A 22,775-nucleotide genomic window follows, 5' to 3' on the forward strand; every position below is an offset into this window, starting at 1 on the left:
ACCACATCAATAAATATTATAAATCCACTAGACATTATCGTTGTTATTAGGCCTCTCGGACCAGGCCAATTTTCATTTCCGTTTACCCACATTTTCATCCTTCTTTTCTTTTTATTACTTCCTATCCATCCAAGATTTCATTTTCAGTATTTATTTTAGAACTGGTCAGATGAGACCACCTGGTCATGCGAGACCAATTCTAAAATAAATACTAATGGGTATTCTTTAGGCATAAGGAAAGGTGTCCAGTAAGAGAGTGAATTTTAAATGTTTTACCACAAAAAATAAGTGAGGTGATGGTTATGTTAATCAGTTTAAGCATTCCACATTGTATCAAATAATCACATGGCACCCCATAAATGTAAGCAGTTATGATTTTAATTAAAAATTAATAAAAAATTAAAAAAGGAATTGGTCTGACATGCTTGAAATGCTGGGAGGAGATAGATGCACTCTCTTGGTAAGAACCGCGCGCACGTGCGTCTGTGTGTGTGTGTGTGTGTGTGTGTGTGTGTGTGTGTGTGTGTGCGTGCGCGTGCGCAGTTCCACTCAGAAGATTGCTCTGGTGTTCTCTGTGACATTGCCTGTTTATTTGCTAAGCCTACCTAAGCTGTCATCTTGAGCTTTCTCTTCCCCATCATCCTAAAGGTTCCTTTGCTTCTTTCTCTTGATGGATCTCACGCGTTACTTTTTATTGGCTTACTTCTTTATTTTGTAGGAGACCTTCCTCCAATAGTTTCCTGAGCAAGGTTTCAAGAAAGATAGTTAAAAACTTGTGATGCTTTTAAATTCTCAAATTTTATTAATAGTTTCCTTGTTTATAGAATTCTAGTTTGGAAATAACTTTCTCTAACAACGATCAATAAACCGTTCCATTATTTTCTAAGATTCATGTTAAAAAATCCAGTCTTTTAGCTAACTGATCCATTGCACATAATCTGGTTTTCTTTCTGGACAAGTTTAAGGCTCTTGCCTTTGTCTCTAGTTTTATGACACTTTATTTTTGAAGATGTGCTAAGAAAGATGAGCTTAATTTCAGCCACTTTCCTAACATTCAATAGGCCTTGTGATCTGAAAACTGAAGTCCTCTTGGGAATTTCTTGGAATGACATCTTTGATAACGTTCCTCCATCCATTGTTGTTATTGATGTACTCTCTTTCTGGATCTCTGATTATTTACCAAGGTTGGGCTTCCTGGACTAAATATCTGTTATTTATATTTTCCTTTGTGTATCTTAGCACTTTGTATTTTTTCTCTGGTTTCTGGGAAATTTTTTAAACAGTATCTTCTGTAACATTTTCTCCTGCCAAGTTTTTATTTCTGCTATTATGGTTTTATTTTCAGAGCAGAGATATTTTTGGTTCTCTGACCTCTCTCTTTCTTATTATATCATCTCATTTTCATTTCTTGGACACAATCTTTTATGTGTCTATGAAAATATTCATGGTGTTATCACAGATTTTTTTCACCTGGTATAGTTCTTTAAAGTTGATTTTTAAGCTTGTTACTTTTTTCTCTATTGTTCATGTTATATATTTTCTTTAAGTTTTCTGATTTTATGATCAAGAAAATCAAGACATGAAACATTTAGCTAGTGTTTGCAAGATTCAAACCCAAGACTTTCTCATTTCAAATCCATTCTTACTTCATTATTTCATGTAGCCTAGCTTAAATGGAAGACCAATATCCTTGAGGATGCAAACTGTTACAAGATATTGTGTAATAATTCTGACACCGTGACAGAATTACTGGTTATTCATGAAATACAAAAAGCATCCTATGAGCAAGGAGGTGGGTACCTGATGTATATGGCAGAAATGTCTTGCAGTGGGCAAAAGACAACACAGATAAAGAAAGAGGTACCATGGGCCCCCCACCCCCACCCCTGCCAAGAAACACAATTCTTCCATACTTTCTCTGTGGAATTTTGGCTAGAAACTCAGGTACCTTCCTTCTGCTACAGTGTGGCTGTCCAGAGAGCAACAATTGGGAAACTGGACAGTATAAGTGCTTTGCTTTAGTTTTTGAAGGAGAATGTTTTGCTAGATATGAACTTTCATAATAGAATGCATTCATAGGTACCTTTGAAGTACCAATCACTACACTGTTGCATTAGTAAGCTTGGGCTGCCATCATAAAATATAGCCAGTCCCCAGGTTATAAATGAGATATGACCCTGAGAACATTTTAAATTACATTTGTACATAACTCAGATTCCTCATGAACAGTGCATCTCTGGTAATAATAATACTCACAATAATATGTAGTATTAATAACCCAGTGTAGTACTATAGTAATAATACTGCTATACTGCAATAATAAGTTACAGAAACCATTGTGCTCCTTCTTTTAATTCCTAGGCTAACAAGAATGTTAGGCTTAGTTGATCTTCTAATCAAATCAAATAATAACTTTTCCATTTCAATAATTAATCTACCATGTTGCTGATTAATAATTGATGCTTTCATTGGAGCACTGCTTTTCACATGTCCCATTATTCTTGTTTTATCCTTTGTAATTGTCCCAATCGTCAAATGATGAACTTCATGTTTTCCAAGTGGATGACAGCATCTGGCCTTTCTCAGGAGGCTTACTTATTTGTACTTCATTTCCATCGTAACTGCTGTTCACTTTGTGGCAGGCTTAACCTGGACTTGCAGTGGACTTTTGCTTTGAAAAAATATGGTCATGAGGGTTAACACAGACTCACAAAATGATAGTGATGCTGTGTGTATGTGTTTATGTGCACTCACATAAACAATGGGTGCAGCCCCTAGTGTGAAGATGCTGTACCAAAGAACCACTCACACCATGCGGTTCCGTTTCTAGGTGAGAAAGAAACTAGGTCCCAAATTATTAATTTAATTATTTAATTATAAACTGGGGAGCCCATTCTTATGGAACACCATAAGTCAAATTGTCTGTTTCCTAGAGACAGTTCCTACCACGACTGGGATTATTAAACTACAAAAATTTATTTTTTCCCAGTTGTGGAGGCTGAAAGTCCAGGATCAAGGTGTTGGCAGGTTTGGTTCCTCCCGAGGCCTCTCTCCTGAGCTTGCAGACAGCCACTGTCTCCTGGGGTCCTCACATGGCCTTTCCTCTATACACACACACGTTGGTGTCTTTTTTACTTCTTGTAAGTACACTAGTTTTACTATTAGGGAACTACCCTTCTGATCTCTTTTAACCTTAATTACCTCCTTAAAGGCACTATCTCCAAACACAGTCAAATTGGAGGTGACAGCTTTAACTTATGAATTTTAGGGGACATAATTCAGTCCATACAATTTATCTATGGCTTTCATGATTTCTATTAAAAAGTCCTATTTAATACTGTTTCTTCTTTGAAGGTAATGTACCTTTTTTGGTGGCTTTTATTAAAATTGTTGTCTATATCTTTGATTGTCAGCAATTTTATCTGAGGTCATGAAGTCTCTTGCATCCATAAATAAATTTTTCTTCACTTTTGGTAAATTCCCAACCATTTACTCTTCAAACATCATTTTTACCCAACTCTCTCATACCTGCCATGATTGGATGCTAACTGGGTTAGACCTACTTGTCATGTCCCATGTCTCTTCTTTTCTTTTCTGTATTTACCACTGTTCGTAGCCTCATGCCCCATTTTAGATATTTCAGAGCTGCATCCCTCTTCAGTTTTGATTAATCTGTAGGTGAGTCCATCTGCTAAGTTTTCAGTTTTAGCAGTTGTGCTTTTAAGTTATAGACTTTACATTTAATATCTTTACAGGTTTAATATTCTGTTAAAAAATCATAATTTCTTCTTCCATATCCTCAAAGCTATTATATCATAGTTGTTAAAGTATCCACTCTAAAATTTAATAGGTTCTATTTCCACAGTCTATTGTTTCTCTTGGTATTCAACGATGTTTCATCCTTTTTTTGCCTATTTTTTATTGCCTGGAATATATTGCATAGGAAAAATTGTAGAGAGATAAATTAAAGTCTTGAATTATGCTGTTTGTTTTTGTAGATGATTTATGTTTGCCTTTGGTAAGAGTCTAGTAAAAAGACTATTACGAGTTCACTTAGGTAACGTGAAAAATTCTGCTTAGTTACCCAGCTTTCTGAATTTCCTTGACTCAATTTTTACTTGTTAGTTTTCCAATGACTTTAATTAGATTTTTCAAACAGATTTTCTATTTTCTGTAGTAGGAATGACCTGAATTACACGGTCCTCTCTTTTTTTTCTTTAGATAGAGTCTCACTTTGTCACCCTCGGTAGAGTGCTGTGGCCTCACAGCTCACAGCAACCTCCAACTCTTGGGCTTAAGCAATTCTTTTGCCTCAGCCTCCCAAGTAGCTGGGACTATAGGCACTTGCCACAATGCCCGGCTATTTTTTATTGCAGTTGTTTAGCTGGCCTGGACCGGGTTTGGACGCACCACCCTCAGTGTATGTGGCTGGTGCTGTAACTACTGTGCTAAAGGCACCGAGCCACTCTCTTTTTTTTTAAATGAAAAATAAACCAACAATGTCTCAGTGCTGCATATCATGGTCTACTTCAAAGAACTCTTAAGAGCTCTGAAATCTCTTCCAATTTTTTAATTTAACCATGTACACATCATATATATAAAGTGTATAAATGTCAAATATGTATGAATATATTTCCACATAATATATGTAAATCATACATAATATATTGACTCAAATAAGGCAAAGAAATCAGCATGTTCAAAGACCTTCACAAACATCTTGCAACTCCGTTTATATTTGAAACTATTTAAGGGCAGGATCCTTTGCGCTTTCATTTATTCATTGAAGAAATATTTATTAAGCATAATTATGTATTAGGCACTATGCTAAAGACCAAGGATATAAAGGGGGGATACATGGACCTCAAAATTTAGTAGAAAAATAGTAATTCAAAGTATAGCGATTGTTGGAAACTGATACACATATGGATAGACCACATTATATAAAGCTTAGTATCTGTGTCGATTTTGTTAATTTAGAATCTTGGGAAAAGATTATGAGCATTTTTGTTTCTCACTGAGGCAAACTCTCATTCTCTTATATGGGCTAGACTGTCATGGCATCAGCCTACCCCATAGCAACCTCAACCTCAACCTCAAATGATCCTCCCACCTTAGCCTCCTGAGTAGTTAGGACTATAGGAGTCGCCACAACCACTAGGTATTTTTTTTTTTTTTCCTATTTTTAGTAGTGACTTGCTCTTGCTCAGGCTAGTCTTGAACTCCTGAGCTTAAGAGAATCCCCCACCTTGGCCTCCGAGACTGCTGGGATTAGAGATGTGAGCCACTATACCCAATGGCATCTCTCCTTACTACAATGCTTTCTGGTAGTTTTTGGTTGCCCACTCATGTCTTCTAGCATTTATTCTGCTGCCTTTTATGAGTTAGGCACTGACACTATTAGCAAGTACTGTATTCAGATGTGGAAATATAAAACCTACTTTTTATTTTATTATTTTTATTTTTTAGAGACATAGTTGTGGTATGTCACTCCGGCTGGAGTGCAGTGGCATGATCATAGCTCACTGTAATCTCAAACTCCTGTGTCCAAATATCTTTCCTCCTTAGTCTCCTGAGTAGCTAGGACTATAAGTGTTTGCCACCTCATCTGGCTAATTCTTATTGTCATTGTTTTTTGCAGAAAAAAGGTCTTGCTGTGTGGTGGAGACTGATATATAACTGCTGGCTTCAAGTAATCATCCCCCATTGACCTCCCAAAGTGCTGGCATGCCCTTACAAGAGGGAACGAAAAGGCCCCTACCTTAAAGCAATCTACATAATCTGTGCGTTCTAAACTGGCATTGAGAGGGAGAAGGCAGGAGAAGAAAATGCCTATAATCATAAAGTAAAAGCACTATAAGAGAAATGCTCTGTTGTAAAAACTATAGACACTACAGGCTTTGGCTTCAGAATTTGCACATTTAATATAAATAATTTAAACACCTATCTGTAAGTCTTATCTGTAAGTCCTATCTGTAACACTTATCTGTAAGTCTTCTCTTTTATAAAAGAAAAAAAAGGAAGCATTAGTGATGACAATATCAGACTGGGGATTAAGAAAACGGCATGTTTATCTAACAAAGGACATAAAAGATGTCTATAAAGAGAACTATGAAACTTTAAGAAAGGAAATAGCTGAAGATGTTAACAAATGGAAAAACATACCATGCTCATGGCTGGGAAGAATCAACATTGTTAAAATGTCTATACTACCCAAAGCAATATATAATTTTAATGCAATTGCTATTAAAGCTCCATTGTCATATTTTAAAGATCTTGAAAAAATAATACTCCATTTTATATGGAATCAGAAAAACCTCAAATAGCCAAAACATTACTTAGAAATAAAAACAATGCAGGAGGAATCACGCTACCAGACCTGAGACTGTACTATAAATCAATAGTGATCAAAACAGCATGGTACTGGCACAAAAACAGAGGAGTAGATGTCTGGAACAGAATAGAGAACCAAGAGATGGATCCAGCTACTTACAGTTATTTGATCTTTGACAAGCCAATTAAAAACATTCAGTGGGGAAAAGATTCCCTATTTAACAAATGGTGCTGGGTAAACTGGCTGGCGATCTGTAAAAGACTGAAACTGGACCCACACCTTTCACCATTAACTAAGATAGACTCTTACTGGATAAAAGATTTAAACTTAAGACATGAAACTATAAAAATACTTGAAGAAAGTGCAGGGAAAACTCTTGAAGGAATCGGCCTGGGTGAATATTTTATGAGGAGGACTCCCCAGGCAATTGAAGCAGTATCAAAAATACACTACTGGGACCTGATCAAACTAAGAGGCTTCTGCACAGCCAAGAACATAGTAAGTAAAGCAAGCAGACAGCCCTCAGAATGGGAGAAAATATTCGCAGGTTATACCTCCAACAAAGGTTTAATCACCAGAATCCACAGAGAACTCAAACGTATTAGCAAGAAAAGAACAAGGGATCCCATCTCAGGGTGGGCAAAGGACTTGAAGAGAAACTTCTCTAAAGAAGACAGACGCATGATCTACAAACACATGAAAAAAAGCTCATCATCCTTAATCATCAGAGAAATGCAAAGCAAAATTACTTTAAGATATCACCTAACCCCAGTAAGAGTAGCCCACATAAAAAAATCCCAAAACCAGAGATGTTGGTGTAGATGTGGAGAAAAGGGCACACTTCTACACTGCTGGTGGGAATGCACACTATACATTCCTTTTGGAAGGATGTTTGGAGAATACTTAGAGATCTAAAAATAGACCTGCCATTCGATCCTATAATTCCTTTACTAGGTATATACCCAGAAGACCAAAAATCACAATATAACAAAGACATCTGTACAAGAATGTTTACTGCAGCCCAATTCATACTTGCTAAGTCATAGAAGAAGCCCAAGTGCCCATCGACCCACGAATGGACTAGCAAATTGTGGTATATGTATACCATGGAATACTATGTAGCCTTAAAGAAAGATGGAGACTTTACCTCTTTCATGTTTACATGGATGGAGCTGGAACCTATTCTTCTTAGCAAAGTATCTCAGGAATGGAAGAAAAAGTATCCAATGTACTCATCCCTACTATGAAGATAAATTATCGCTTTCACATGAAGGCTACAACCCAACTATAGCACAAGACTACGGGGAAAGGGCCAAGGAAGGGGAAGGGAGGGGGGAAGTTAAGGTGGAGGGAGGGAAATGGGTGGGGCTAACCTAAGGTTCATCTTAGAATGAGTATAGGCCAAACTTACTAAAGGCAGAATACAAATGTCTACATACAATAACTAAGAAAATGCCACGAAGGCTACATTGAACAGTTTGATGAGAATATTTCAGATTGTATATGAAACCAGCACATTGTACCCCTTGATTGCACTAATGTACACAGCTATGATTTAACAATAAAAATAAAAAATAAAAAATAAAATAAAATGAAGTAAAATTGTCCCAGGGAAGAGAACCTAGGATTAAACCTGTATTTCTGAGCTGCTTATTCAGGCAGACTCATTTTTTTTTCCCCTGGCTTGCTTACCATTCTTCCTTGGCCAAAGCCAGAAGTCTGAATTTGGCATTGGCTTCAGAAGTAGCAAATTTAAGTTTCAGAAGATGAAGGCAGGAAAATCATTGAGTTCATATGTTTTAAAAAAAAATAAAAACATATATAAATGAAGTAAAATATATGTTTACTTTTTAGCTGTATGAGGTGGTAAACATATACCTGAAAGCTAAAATGTTATTCAATATATGGTTACTCTTAACCTAGAATCTAATAGATCTGGTACTTAGGTTGTCATAATTATAGTAATAATATAATAATGTATCAATGTGAGAATATAGTAATAGTGCATCATATAATTACAGTAATAATATTATCTGAAGTAGCAGCTAATTATAAGTAATTATAAGTTACAAATCAATCCTTCTAACGATGTTGGCACTAATTTTTTTCTTAATTTAGATAATGAAAACTATGAGAAAGGAATAAAAAATAAAATTAATTATTAATCTCCTAGAGTTTTAGTTGCTTCTTAATAATTAGCCTTTTTTCTAAGTATTTTAATTTCTTAAGGATATATTTTAATTCTATACACTTTGGTGTTACCTAATAATTTTTGCTCTTCAATATTTGCTTTTTACAATTTTGCTAGCTTTGTTCTGATAAAGAATTTTCCCTATTTCCCTTCAGCCACTTACTTATGACATTTTTAATAAGTCATTTATCAAACTCTTAATACTGTAACTTCCTTATCTATAAAATATTGACAGTTATAATACCTTCCTCAGAGTTTCTGAAAGGATGGGTTAAGAGAATATAAGTAAAACTTTTAGCACAGTGCTTAATAAGAAATACAATAAATATAACCAACTGTAAATAAGAAAATAAAAGTAAAGCTCTGGGTTTAAAAATGAGTATTTGCCAATGACTAAAAGATTTTAGCACTTAGTATGGACCTACACTGTGTGTTCCCAGCATTTCAAAGTAGGGTGTCACATAATCCTCACAATATTCCCCACAGCAACCTTGGACTCTTGAACTCAAGTGATCCTCTTGCCTCAGTCACCCAAGTAGCTGAGATTATAGGTGCCCACCACAATGCCTGGCTAGTTTTAGAGATGGGTCTCGCTCTTGCTCAGGCTGGTCTTGAACTTCTGAGCTCAAGTGATCCACCCGGCTTGGCCTCCCAGAGTGCTAGGATTATAAGCGTGAGCCACCGCTCCAGGCCTCAACTTCACCAATGAAAAACAGTAAGAGAGGGAGAAGTTAAATAACCTCCCCAAGGTCACACAGCAAACAATTGATAAATCAAGATTTAAACTGTATTAAACTAATTCCAGAGTCCACACTTGTATTCATTATGCTATGCTTACGTTTATATCAGTGATGTATATAGAAGAGTCATGTCAGGACTTCAAATCAAACACTTAAAATAGAAAAAAAGGAAACTGAGTAATAAGAAAGTGTTTCAAGTTCTATTTAAGGCAAGACCGGACTTTGAAACCCAAGTAGGGATTATAGGTGATAACAAAGGTAAATCAAGACAAGTACCTGATTCTCAATAAATATAAATAAACAAATACATTAAGCCAATGTTGAATTTGCAAAGTCCCAGGGCCCTCAGTCTTGCCCCTAGGAAGAACTAACCCATATCTGACACACGGCAGAGGTTACTGTGGAAACAGATGTCAAAGGTTCCTCAGTCTCCATTAAATTAAAGACCTAAATCTGACAACAAGAAAAAAATTATCAACATTTCATGAATAATTTTACATGAATTTTTTTAAGGAAAAACCTTCTATTAAAAAATTAGATTATGGTGATGGTTATGTAACTGTAAATAAACTGAAATTCATTACATTATACTATCATAAGAGGTGCATTTTATAGCATGCCATTTGTATCTCAATAGATTTGGTTTCAAAATGCACCCTCTACTGGGCAGCTTGGCTTAGTCAGGCTGCTTTCTTGAAAGTTGTCCTCTGTGGCATCAGAAAATGTCTCTGCACCTCTGTACTGTGCGAATCCAGAGCAGGAGATAAAGATAACATGGGGTTCAACCTAACCAGCCTTGAGCAAATTATCTTGACTCACTCTTTTCCGATAAAAAAAAGCAAAAATAAGCATGCTAATTGGGAAAAATTAGCATGGGAGAAGAAAACAAAAACACAGAACCTCGTATCATAAAGCACATGTAGAAACGCCACATATTCTGAAGGCCACATGCTCCGTGTCACTACTTTGATCTATTTCCAATTCAATAAAATGTCACACATACTATTTTAGATGCTCACATATTTTCACACCACAGAGACCAACAGAGAACCTGATGGGGTAGATGTTTCTTCCTTGATTCTGAGATGCATGCAAAATTAAAAGGCAAAATACCCCAATTCTTTTTTCCTAGGCATTTTTTCCCTAAATGAATATAACGTACTTATTTAACAGGTAACATCTGTAGAGTTGTTAATCGATTTTAGCATAATTTCTACTCTGCCTAATAAGTAGAGTGGTGAAACTGGTGAAATGGCAAGGAATATATTTTAATTCTATTAATATATTAATTCATAAAAATGTCTTGAGTAATAATTGAGATTTGAAACCCTTAATAATCACCAAATTTAAAAAATATTTTACTATAGAAAATTCTAAATTTAAAACAATAGGTTAATGAAACCTCCACATACCATCATCATTTATTGATGAAACAATTTCAATAATTTTCTATACCCACTGTGTCTATCTTTCTATATATGTTTTAACTGATACCTACTTTAAAGAAAATTTCAGACTTTATGATTTCCACCCTTCCATACTTTACTAGGCATGTCTAGTAAAACTATAAATTTGATGGTTACCAAACTTGTCTTTAGTTTGAAACATTACTAAACAGACATGTATATCAAAATGTTTCTATTTTTAATCATGCCATAAAGTGCATAAATTTTAAGATTTATTTAAAGTTTACAGAGGACGAAGTGTAAAAATTCTGAATAGCTCTTCTCCATTTAAATATATTTGATACCCTATATTTTGTTAGAAATTACTGTCCAAAAGCATAAGTAAAACTGTTAAAATTTTAATGTAAGTAAAGCAGATGGCAACTTGTTTCAAGTCATACTTGCGGCTCTGCTATATTTATCTGTCTGTTTAATAATGTACATGCATCCATACTTCTTTTAAATGCCAAAAGCAGAAACATAATCTGACACCTTGATGTGCAAATCTTCACCCCCAAAATGAGTTGAGCAAGTATAATATATTGTAAAATATTTAAAATTCTAGAATATAATTTATAGTGTTTAAAGCAATTTGTATAAATTGGCATCAGAGTAAATATATTGGAATACCATTTCAACAGTGATCACGTCCTTTGATATAAACTAATAAAATTAAATAACAGTAACAACACGGATGATACAGCATCATGACTTTCACATAAAATATACAAATAACTTAAAACTTATATAAGCACTTATACAAATGTTAAATTACTACACTAAGGTATCAAAATACTTAGCATTTTATCTCTACAAGTCAAATTTTGACTTATTCAAGTATATTTTATTTATGCTTATATATGTACTTTAGGACTTACTGAAGATTAAAAAATTATTTTAAATACAATCTTGTATCTACATTTTTTAACATGCTATCTCTTACTAAACCATACCTTCATAGCAACCATCTCTTCTGGGCTCTTCCTTCTTCGGTGATTTTTTAACAGAAACTTTACGTTCACTGTTTTTGAATAACGCTAGGCGCACAGTAGGGTCTAGACAAAGAGAGGAAGAGGGAGAAAGCTCAGTTCCGATTCAGTTCTTCTCTTAAATGGTCATACATTTCATAGAGGATGGTAATGAAAAAAGTTCTATCCTATAACACAATATGAAAGTTGTGATGTTATTCCAAACTCTGTAATATGAAAAAGGAGCCAACTGTCCATATACTCTTGATTAAACACATAGCTCACACTTTAAATAAAGGAAATAAATACCCTACCTTTTTCCCACCAAAAGTATAAGGAGCTGGGGTGTAAGAGATGGAAACAAAATAACTATGGGATGAGGAAAAGATAGAAAAAGATAATTTCATAATTTTAACCTCTTAAAATAATTTCATAATTTTAACCTCTTTCTAAGTCATGTTTAGTGGTTTCTCTTTTGCTCTCATGCATTTACCTAACAAAGAAGATGTATAAATTCTCTGTTTTTTAAGGCCAAGAACATGATTAAGTCCATTAATTTTATAAAATAAATGATAGTGAACATAGGGCCTATAATTTTTTAGTGATAATAAATTATGGCTCTATAGAATGTGAAAAATGGAGATTTGGTACTGCTGCACTAAGATAAAGGGTTTTTGCTTATTGATGAACTAGATGGAAAGAGACAGTGATATAAATACCAGAGCATAAAATGAAGACCGGGAAGTCAGGCATTTCTGGCGGGGTTAGGGCAGAATACCTTTTCTTAGCATATTACATCATGCAACAACCAAGAGAAGTTAAGAATTTTTGGTTAATTTCTAGTGTAATAGACTTGAATATGATGAATGAAAAAAAAAAAAAAACCAAGATTTTAATTGCCATAATACCAAACTGCATATTTTAATTCAGTGCTAAAGTTGCATCTTTTTATTTGGAATGTGAATTAGAGGAGCCAAATAAATAGTATTCTCCATCAAGTACAAGCTGACAACTTCTACTACTCTTCTAGTAATCACTTATCTTTACTAAGCATGATTTATGTGTTTCACAGAAATTACTTTTCTCAGCATAGAAACAATATTGGTCAATGTCTGGGTACATCTCATAAGTTTATGTGATCTCAGGTATTGTCAAAGTTGGAAGTTTCTATATGGACTCAATATGAACTACCAATAATAATATAAAAAAATCTGCTTATATGTTTAATATATTTCATAAAGTAAGTATTAGATATAATCTAAATAATTTACAAAAAAGTTGACATGTCAAAATATCAAGAGAAGCATTAGTCAATCAGGAAAAACAGATTATTCGTATGTTTATAAACTGCTACCTTAGGACCGTTTATCTGTTTTCCCACTCTGCTTGCTTTTCTATTTTATCTATGCGTTTTCTGAGCAATGATGTTACATTTCAACAGATCTGAGTTAGGCTGAAGTTTCTACTTTTACTACCCTGTTTCCCTGAAAATAAGACAGTGTCTTATTTTAAGGTGTGCTCCCAAAGATGCACTAGGTCTTATTTTCAGGGGATGTCTTATCTTTCCTGTAAGTAGGTCTTATTTTCGGAGGATGTCTTATTTCGGGGAAACAGGGTAGTTCTATGCCTCTTCTAGATAAACTGCTGTCATCCCTAGTCTCCTTTTCTGTTCAACAGAAATAACTGGCTTTGAAGTATTGCTGTAAGAATTAATGAGATAACGTGTGTAGCATCAAGCCCCACACTCATATAAGCGGAGGTGCCAACAAATGCCAACTTACAGACATACAACTACAATAGAGGTGATGATAATATTTGTAACTTATTATACTCCTGGAAAAACCTTACATCTTTTACAAAATGTATTGAGATCCATAATTGGCTCCATTTTATTTATTATAGCACTCTGAACTTGATCTTTTATCATTTTTTGGCACTTCCTTTGTCAAATAATAATCCATGACTTGATTACTTAATATATGAAATAAGGATAAAAATAGCACTTTCCTAACACCATTATCAATATAAAATAATTTAATAAATATAAAACATTGAAAAGTTGTCTAGCTCAATTTACTGAAAATCATGTTATTCCCCAAGAGCACACAGAGAGCACTACATTATCAATATCCTTTTACTTCAGAACATTCTCATTGCATCACCTTAAACTGATTTAACATCGGAATTAATTAAAATTGTGCAGAGCTACCAATAAGCAAGATACATGAATTTCAGATGAGAAAACAAGTCACTTGATTTTTGACAGTCATTGGCAATACAGCTGCGAATAAGACAATGTTCTGACTCTCGAATAATTCAAAATCCACTTAGAAAGCCAAGCGGGAAGGATGTTTTAGAGTGTAGTTGGTGACACTTTTTCCCCATGCATTATGAAATCAGTGTTACACATTTACATCCACTCTTCTGTGATTGACAATGGCAGGTCTGTTACTCTTTAAAAAGTATCTTTCATCATGGTTTGCCTAGTATAGGAGAAATATGTATTGAATGTACAGGTAAAAACTTTAAGAACCCCCTAGGTAAGTAACTTTGGTATTCCTATTATACACGTGGCACTATGTTTGATACTTTATGTCCATCATCTTCCTGAAGTAGCATAATTTTAGTTAGGCATTACAGTATCCATAAAATTATTTCATTCACTGTATATTCTTTTTTTGCAACTATTATAATTCTAATTTAAGCTCACTGGTTTACTTCATTATTATTACTTTAACCCCCCCCAAAAAAAATCTAATTATAACTCATTTCTGTAGGTCCCAACTTGGGTAGTTTTACTTATACGAATAAGTTTTATGTTAAAGTTGAAGGACTGTATTTCTTCATCTGTAAGTAATACTCACTAATTAAATCTGCCTTTCCAAATATAAACATATATTTAAATTACTTGAAATACACAGACACAGTCAACTGTCAAATATTTAATAGTGATTTTTTCTAATTTATTATTGAGGCACTTTATTGTTTTTTGTTTGTTTGTTTTTTTAATGTCAGTATACTGTGGGAGTACATACATTTTGGTTATATAATTTGCTTTTGCACAGTTGGAGTCAAAGTTGTAGGTGTGCCCTTCCCCCAGAGTGTGTGCACTGTACCAGTCCCCACCCCCACCCCCCGCCACCTGGCTGCTTGATTTTCATGGAGTTTTACTCCCTTATGTATGTAAGTGTATGTAAGTGTTGATCGATTAGTTCCAATTTAGTATTGAGAACATGCGGTGTTTACTTTTCCATTCTTGTGGTACTTCACTTGGAAGAATGGTCTTAAGTTCCATCCAGTGTCCACTAGGTGTTAAGCATAGTAATAGCTTTTAGAAATTCATTAGGGGTTCAGCCCTCAAGGATCATACTCTTCAAGTGAATTTTATTGTTGTTTTGTTGAGAACACAACAGAATAATATTTAGTCAAAATTCTTAAAAATTCTTCCTGGAAATTGATGAGGTAAACAAAATAAATCTTGAATGGACTTAATTTTGCTGGAGTTTTGCCTTTATTGTCCCTGTTCATCCCTCCCCCTTAACATCATTTAGTTACCTTATCACTTTGCAGCCTGATTGCTTTGCTATAATCCAAGAATTGTTTACTTTATATTAAAAAATAGACTGTCTTAACTTTTTATTTGACTGAATTTTGGGCTATGATTAAATGTTACCAACACAGTCTCAGGCTATTTTCTTCAGGCAAATGAACTCAGCAAATTTTTACTGAATGTGTAGTATGTACTTGACACTGTGCTAGGCAGTACAAAGAAGTGCAAAATAATTCTTATCTCTCCCTATGACTCTACCTTCACAACTCAATTAACCTTGCTTGCTTCATTTTCTTCCTTCTTCTCTCTAAATTATAACCTTTTAAATTTGATGCAGATAAATATAAGTGTAGAACAACCATATCCTGTCTTCGTCCTATGTTCTTAGCCTTTAAACTACTTACTAGCTGCACTTCACAAAAATTCCTAAATTCAGACCTTATTCTCTCTGAGGAGTGATGCACATCAAAACCACCCATGCACTCCTTTCCTCATCCAGCTCATCTCAGTCTTGCTACCAATAACATCCACTACTCTGGTTTATTGACCCTGAATATTTTCAGCAAGCCAGTAACTCTCATGTTACTCATGGTGTTCTCCACTGCAGTACCTTATTCTAAACTTCCCTGGGTATCTGCTAAATTCCAATGCAGATCACCAAACACTGAAATTACTTCTGTGCATGAGGCAATAGTGAAAACAAACAAACACACACAAAACCCACAAAAGCAAGACCAGTCATTACTGTTTGGAGCTTATGTCAGTCATGAAGGAAACAGCAATTACTTCCTAGGAAAACAAAAACCATAAAGGCCAAACAGAGTAAATCATGACAACTCTTCAAAATGTTAGATTCCATCCTGTGGTTTCCAATCCATCCCTCCTCCTCCTCCACACGCCTTCCCTCTTTAAAGCAGTTATCATCACTCATGTTAATGGAAATAATTAAAACTGAGTCTTCCCTAATCCCTGTGATACTGCAGTTTCCTCAGTTTCTGCTTTTTCATTAATCAGCATCCTCACCAATGTTCTTCCTCCATCCGCCACTGATTCCATTATACTTCACTCTCTTAAATTAATTACCCCTATTCCATTTGTCCTATTTTAATTCTCATCTTAAATAAAATATTGTTGACTCATATTCCTTCAATATAACAGTATGTATAAGAATCAAACAGAATATATTAAGTGCTTACTATTGAGCTACGTGCTCTAAGGTTTTTTGGTGGCAGAAGTTTGAATTAAAGCTTCCATACTCCACGAATTTGTGGAGAATTTCTTGAGGATGTGTTTTTTGTTATATTTTAGGAAATAATCTTTTACATGAGTGAATATTTTCTGTTGGTCTGACACCCTTTCTGTCATGCTCCCAAACCCAGAGAGCTAGTTAGTGTCCAGAAGTTTTATGGACAACGTTGCCCTCTGGTGGCCTGAAAATTTCAAGTTGGCAAGTCGTCCAAGTGAGAGAGACTGTAATCTCCATATATATTTAAAAAGGAATCACACCTGTGGTGCATCTTACAGGGGTATTTGCGAAACTTGGTAAATGTAGAATGTAAATGTTTTGGCACAGTAACAGAGATAACGCCAGAAAGGCTATGTTAACCACTGTGATAAAAATGTGTCAAATGGTTTATGAAGCGAGTGTATGATGCCCCATGATCATATCAATGTATACAGTTATGATTTAATAAAAAAAAAAGGTAAATAAATTTCAAACAGAAAGCTCTACTCATACACACATTAAAAAAAATTACTAGTACATATTTCAGTCTTTAACAGAATCTAAGTATTTAAAACATTATTTTAACTCAGTAGTGAGTAAAAATTTTAAATTATATGCATAATATTTCACACATTCAAATAAATTAATGGCATATCATTAATAGATTAAATTAGAAAACTAAAAAGTACTAGAAAATTGTTCTGTAAGAATACTCAAGGCACAGAGTCTTAAGTGATGTAGTCACAGATACAAAATCATATAATTGCTCCAATTATCACATTTAACCCTACTTGAAAATTTTAATCTGTGCAGCTGTTGTGAAGGGAGAGTAGAGGAAAACAATGAGTAGAATATAAAGCTTATCATTAAATTTTACATTTGAGCATTCAAATATTAAGGCAAACTACTTTTGTTTCATTAATCTAATATTATTTTAATTAAAGAAGCAAGACAAAGTGTAGCAGTGATACAAAACCTCAAATAGGGTGGCGCCTGTAGGTCAGTGGGTAGGGCGCCAGCCACATACACCAGGGTGGCAGGTTCGAAACCAGCCTGGGCCTGCTAAACAGTAATGACACTGCAGCAAAAAAGATAGCCAGGCATTGTGGCAGGTGCCTGTAGTCCCAGCTGCTTGGAAGGCTGAGCCAAGAGAATTGCTTAAGCTCAAGAGTTGGAGCTTGCTGTCAGCTGTGACACTACAGCACTCTACCCAGGGCGACAGCTTGAGACTCTGTCTAAATAAATAAATTAAATAAAGCAAAACTGCAGACAGTACACAGGGCAACAGCTTGAGACTCTGTCTAAATAAATAAATAAATATAATAAAACAAAATTTCATACAGTATTGAGATGGCAATTTGGATTACAATCATGAAATTAGAGTGATAATCCCCCCAAATTATACAACTGCCATTTAGGATTTGTTTGGTAGCTCTTCCTCATTTGTTACCCTACCGCGCCCCCTGGTGACTGATAAAAATAATCTTTTTTTTTTAATTATGTCTAATCATGGTCATTAAAGCAATGAGTTTTATGTGTAAGCATACATTCATTTGCTAAAACATATTATTTAGTATGTTAATTTATAAAAAATATATTCCACCTAAGAAGAAACAAACCCTCAAACAAGAATTGGCAAGAAAGACCGATATATTTCCAGAGACTGATTATGCGGAAAGTCTGAAAAATTAACTTTTCCTCAGCTTTCAAGATGGGAGGCCATTGCAAACACTGCAAATGCACTTACAATTTCTTGAATATAAATAGGCAATGTTTTTTTGTTGAATACTTTACAGCCTCTGATATTGGAACATACCCCAGGAGTTCCAGAGATGTTTATTATTCTCAAAACAGCTAGTTGGAGAATTTTTTTTGATTCTGTTGAAAAGGGGTAGAAATATACATCAAAACGAAAAAATCATTGATCAAACTGCCCTGTCTTACTGTACTAAATTCTAAATCCCCAGAACTGAGGGAGAATCTCATTATTGTTAAGGATTTGAAGTTATAATTTTATTGGGGTAACCACCACATAACACTCTGTTCATAGAACCTTGTTGACCCGAATAGGGATTTGCAAAATGAGAGTGCAGGAGGTATGACAAGTTAAAAATACAGTGTTTATTTATGTTGTTTAAAATTGCTTCAAATGTTAATATTTTACATCTGACATACTTCTAGTATTCAGCAAAAAATTAGTTATTACAAAATGATAAAATATAAAATTAACATTCACTAATACAACACTAAAAAAGGAAATTTAAACATCTGTGAATACAAAAATGAATCATCAGTAATTTATGAAAAGCCAGTAAGTGATGTGTCAATAAATACGTTATTCTTTGATAATCAGTCTTATTGTTGGCTATCTTTATTTTGTTCCTAAAAATTAATACATAATTTAATTAATATGAATTTTATATTATAATTTTACTGAATAATTAAAAATCATAGATAGAAAAATTAATAAAGTAAACATAAATTTATGAAATACTTCTTTGTATGTTTACATAACTTTGAACTATATGATAAATTAGTATAGATTTCTTGCTCTCCACAGTAGTTTTTTTTATAAAAACATTTTACTGACAAAATCTTTATAAAAGAAACATATGAACAAAAGAAACTCAAAACCATTTCTAAAACAGTCATATTGAGGTTTTTAATATTTATATGAGTACATGTGTATAGATGAATTATAAGTAAACACAAAGTTAGATGCAAGTACAGAAGTACTTTTAAGTAGTTTAAATTAGAAATATAATACCATAATAACCTACAATTTCTTGTCCTGAAATTTACTCCACATATTAAATAACTGAACCAAAATGGTCAGAGGTATCCAAAGAAAGACAAATGATTTGAAGAGTAGCCTTTCAAGAAAGATAGAAAAAAAGATGCCTTTAAACCTTTCCCAAGTTCTACAAAATCATTAAAGACAGGCATTGTGCTTCTTTTCCAAGGTGGCAAGTTGTAAAGTCTATGGAACTGATGAATTTATATAGTTTATTAAATAATGAAGCAATTTAAAACACACAAATAAAGCAGGTATTATTTAGAACCAATATTTCCCAACATAACCAGAATTAAAACAACTTATCATTTTCAGTGCATAATGGATAATCAATTTCAAAGTACACAAGTAATAGAGGGATAGTACAAATAGCGTGTAGGAATATAATTAGTCATTCAATGTAACAGCATAACATTCTCTTAAAAGTTTTCTTGTTTATTCATTAGACATATTCATCTGTGCATTTATTTTTGTCTTATTAAATTTAATTTGGAAAATGTACTTTAAAGGAATTTATCTTCAATGTTACACATGTGACATGGAATGCTATTATTCAAGGAGCATTAATTACTCACCTAATTTTTTCTTTAATTTCTTTGATTTCATTTTTTGTGCCCTCTTCAGCATTTGTTGGGCAGTAGAAATATCCTTAAAGCCCCTATCGAAAGATTAAATTTTATAAATGCTTAATAAATATGCAGACAATATTTAGATATACATCTACACATAAAGATATAAATCTGAATTATATCTTACTAAAATAAAGTGGGATTTGCATTTAAAAAACCTTAATTTAATTAGATGCACAGTTTCTTAAAAACTAATAAAAGTATTCTTAAAATCTTAAAAAATATCTGCTTTGGGCATTTATAAATCCCTCAATTTTTAAAGTTTTTAACATAAGACATACCACATACCATTCTTCTGAAATTTTTTCTTCTTTTTCAGATTTTAGCAAAGTCTTTCTGCTGGTCTTTGATTCAGGTGTCAAGGATAAAGTTCTATTCTCTGATCTGGCAATAGAAAAGAACCTCTTTTAACTGAGTCAACACAAGTACATCAGCACTTTTTAAAACTGCAAGTTGTTTATATTGTCTCAAACTTGAAAATAAAATGTATTTAAGTTACTGAAAATCTTTATCTTGACAGTAATAAAAGTCTGCCATTAATTTAAAATGTTTACATTTCAATTACTTGAAGCATATTTCAATCCTTTTGTCAAAAGTAATGTAGCAGTGGGGTTTTAATTCTCATCCTAACTGTGCCTATATAGCAGTATTTAAAGATCCACATAGTTACAACGATTAATTACATTATTTCACTGGCACATAAATTTTCTAGTTGCCTTAATACAACTACCTCACACATTTATCTTACACTGAAAACTCCATAAGATCATGATGATATTTTTTATACTAAAAGTTGTTCCACTGTGTAAACTAGTAAATTCACATCTATTTTTGAATTTGTACTACTTTTATAAGAAATGATTCTTGTCCTTCATAGGTTAATCCTCTAAGTGTCTTAGCTTACCTGCTATTAAATTGTGTGTGTTCTGATGAAAACACATTTTCTTTCTCATTACATAGCCATGCTTGAGCTGGATGACTTGGCAAATCAGGTGAAATATCATCATATTTTAAGTTTCCAGAGATCTTATCAGAAAAATTGCAAATAAGTGTAAATTTGAAAATTCCAGCATTTATTTTGTAATACTTTATGTGCACGCTACAAAGTAGCATCCTAAGGGAAGTTCACTATAAAATTAAAAATTATAATAAAAAGTAAAATTTACAAAATATACATAAATGTCCTTTGGTACAGTGCTTTTGGGAATAGCTCACATATATAAAATGATTAATTGCAAAGATCTTAAAAAAATCTCAGAAAACAAAACTTCAAAGATTATCAAATAAATAACAGATATTGCAGTCCATTGACCTCTGGCTGAGAATCTTCAGCTGTTGACCTCTTAATGCATATTTTTGTATTTTTAAAGTGCTGTCAACTAGTAATTTTAGTCTACTGCCAAATATGCAGCTGAAGCATATCATTTTTTTTTTTTTTTTTTGCTACTGTGAAATAAAGTGTTGAAAGAAATCCAAAATAAAGAAAAAAAAACAGGAGCAAATGAAAGAAAAGCTACATGAAAAATTACATCTGGGGATGAGGAGGAAGTCAGAGGCTTCTAAAAGTTATTATGTTTTTCAAGTCAATAAATTGTATTATTAATCATGCAGCATAGCATAACCTTAAGAAACGAGCAAAGATTGAGCGCTCAGAAGTTTCCATGACATGTTACCTTTGGCCAGTGCAGCTGGTTTGAGAGAAGCAGTGTTTGTGAAGGGAAGCGGGAGGAATCTAAATCTAGCCATTCTTTCTCTAAGGCAGCCTGCACAAATAACATTAAGATGTACATAATTTAGTTTGCATAACTTTCAAAACATTTCTTTTAAATTGTTCTATAAAATACAAATGTTGACAAACTATATCAGAATTTTTATTTACAGGAAATTTGCTACTTGCTATTCTGAGATGATATGCATCTGTTTAATGCAAACATAACTAAGAAATAGGATAAGACTTTTCATCCCTAAGTTTTGGATAAAGTGAAAACTGATATTCAAGTGCTCTGAAAAATGAGGGGCAGATTGCTCAGGGTATAAACAGTTTAACTGTTTATAACTGTGATTCTGAGCCAAATCTGGATATAACTGAGGAAAGTTACCTTTTAAATGTTTACTGTACAAGTTATAGCATTTTCCATCATATATCACTATTAAAAATTTATAGCATAATAAAACATCAATTTTTTCATAAACAGTCTGTAAGTTAGCTTTTCCTTAATTTTTTCAAAATTTCACAAATGGATGGAAAAAAATTTGTGGCAATAAGTGAAACAATATAAAGAACATGGTCCCTGATATTATATTCTCTAATTCAATTGTTTGAATAACAAAAATATAAACTTAAAGCTAAATTTGGAAATTTCTATTTTAAATCCCCTTTTCTTTACCTTAAAACGTTTTTCTTCCATTTATAGAATGTCCAAATTCATTCTATCTTTCTACAGTAGGACCATACTAATTATACCAGTAATGTACAAGTTAAGATACAATTATCCGAATTTCATTCAATTGAATTATCTAATATAGTTTAGAATAAACTTTTATGGTTCTATAATTTTTTAAATCTTTATAAGAAAAGATCATCAGAATATGAATTAATTTGTTTTTTAAAATGTTCTAAAATAATCAAACATAGTTGTAATCTGAAAATTAGGATATATTATGAGGAGATATAGATGTAATTTTCCTTATATAAAATTTCAGTGTCTCTTGATTGCCTTTTGACGAAACTGAGAATGTTCCCGGGGATGGCTGTAGATAGGTATTATAGCCTTTTGAAAGACCACTGAAAGACAGGTCTAAGATATGCTGACCTCAGACAGGCAGTGCAATCAAAGACTTTTACCTGTAGCACTTAGTCTTAGGAACTAAATCTAACGCATGTTATTTGAACATTATG

The 22,775-nt window shown here is 33.3% G+C and overlaps 1 protein-coding gene across 1 annotated transcript in view; it reads right to left on the reverse strand.

Annotated features, from left to right (window-relative positions):
• Nucleotides 1-22,775, reverse strand: part of LOC128582307 (ALX homeobox protein 1) — a 234,209-nt gene that overhangs the window by 94,174 nt on the left and 117,260 nt on the right. Inside the window, exons 19-23 of the mRNA XM_053586068.1 lie at nt 21,550-21,639; nt 20,781-20,902; nt 20,165-20,260; nt 19,823-19,905; nt 11,664-11,765 (exon numbers count right to left, since the gene is read on the reverse strand). Coding sequence (XP_053442043.1) covers nt 11,664-11,765; nt 19,823-19,905; nt 20,165-20,260; nt 20,781-20,902; nt 21,550-21,639 — 493 coding nt within the window. The remainder of the gene's footprint in view (nt 1-11,663; nt 11,766-19,822; nt 19,906-20,164; nt 20,261-20,780; nt 20,903-21,549; nt 21,640-22,775) is intronic.

Source organism: Nycticebus coucang, chromosome 3, assembly GCF_027406575.1.
Source record: "Nycticebus coucang isolate mNycCou1 chromosome 3, mNycCou1.pri, whole genome shotgun sequence".
Lineage (NCBI taxonomy): Eukaryota > Metazoa > Chordata > Mammalia > Primates > Lorisidae > Nycticebus > Nycticebus coucang.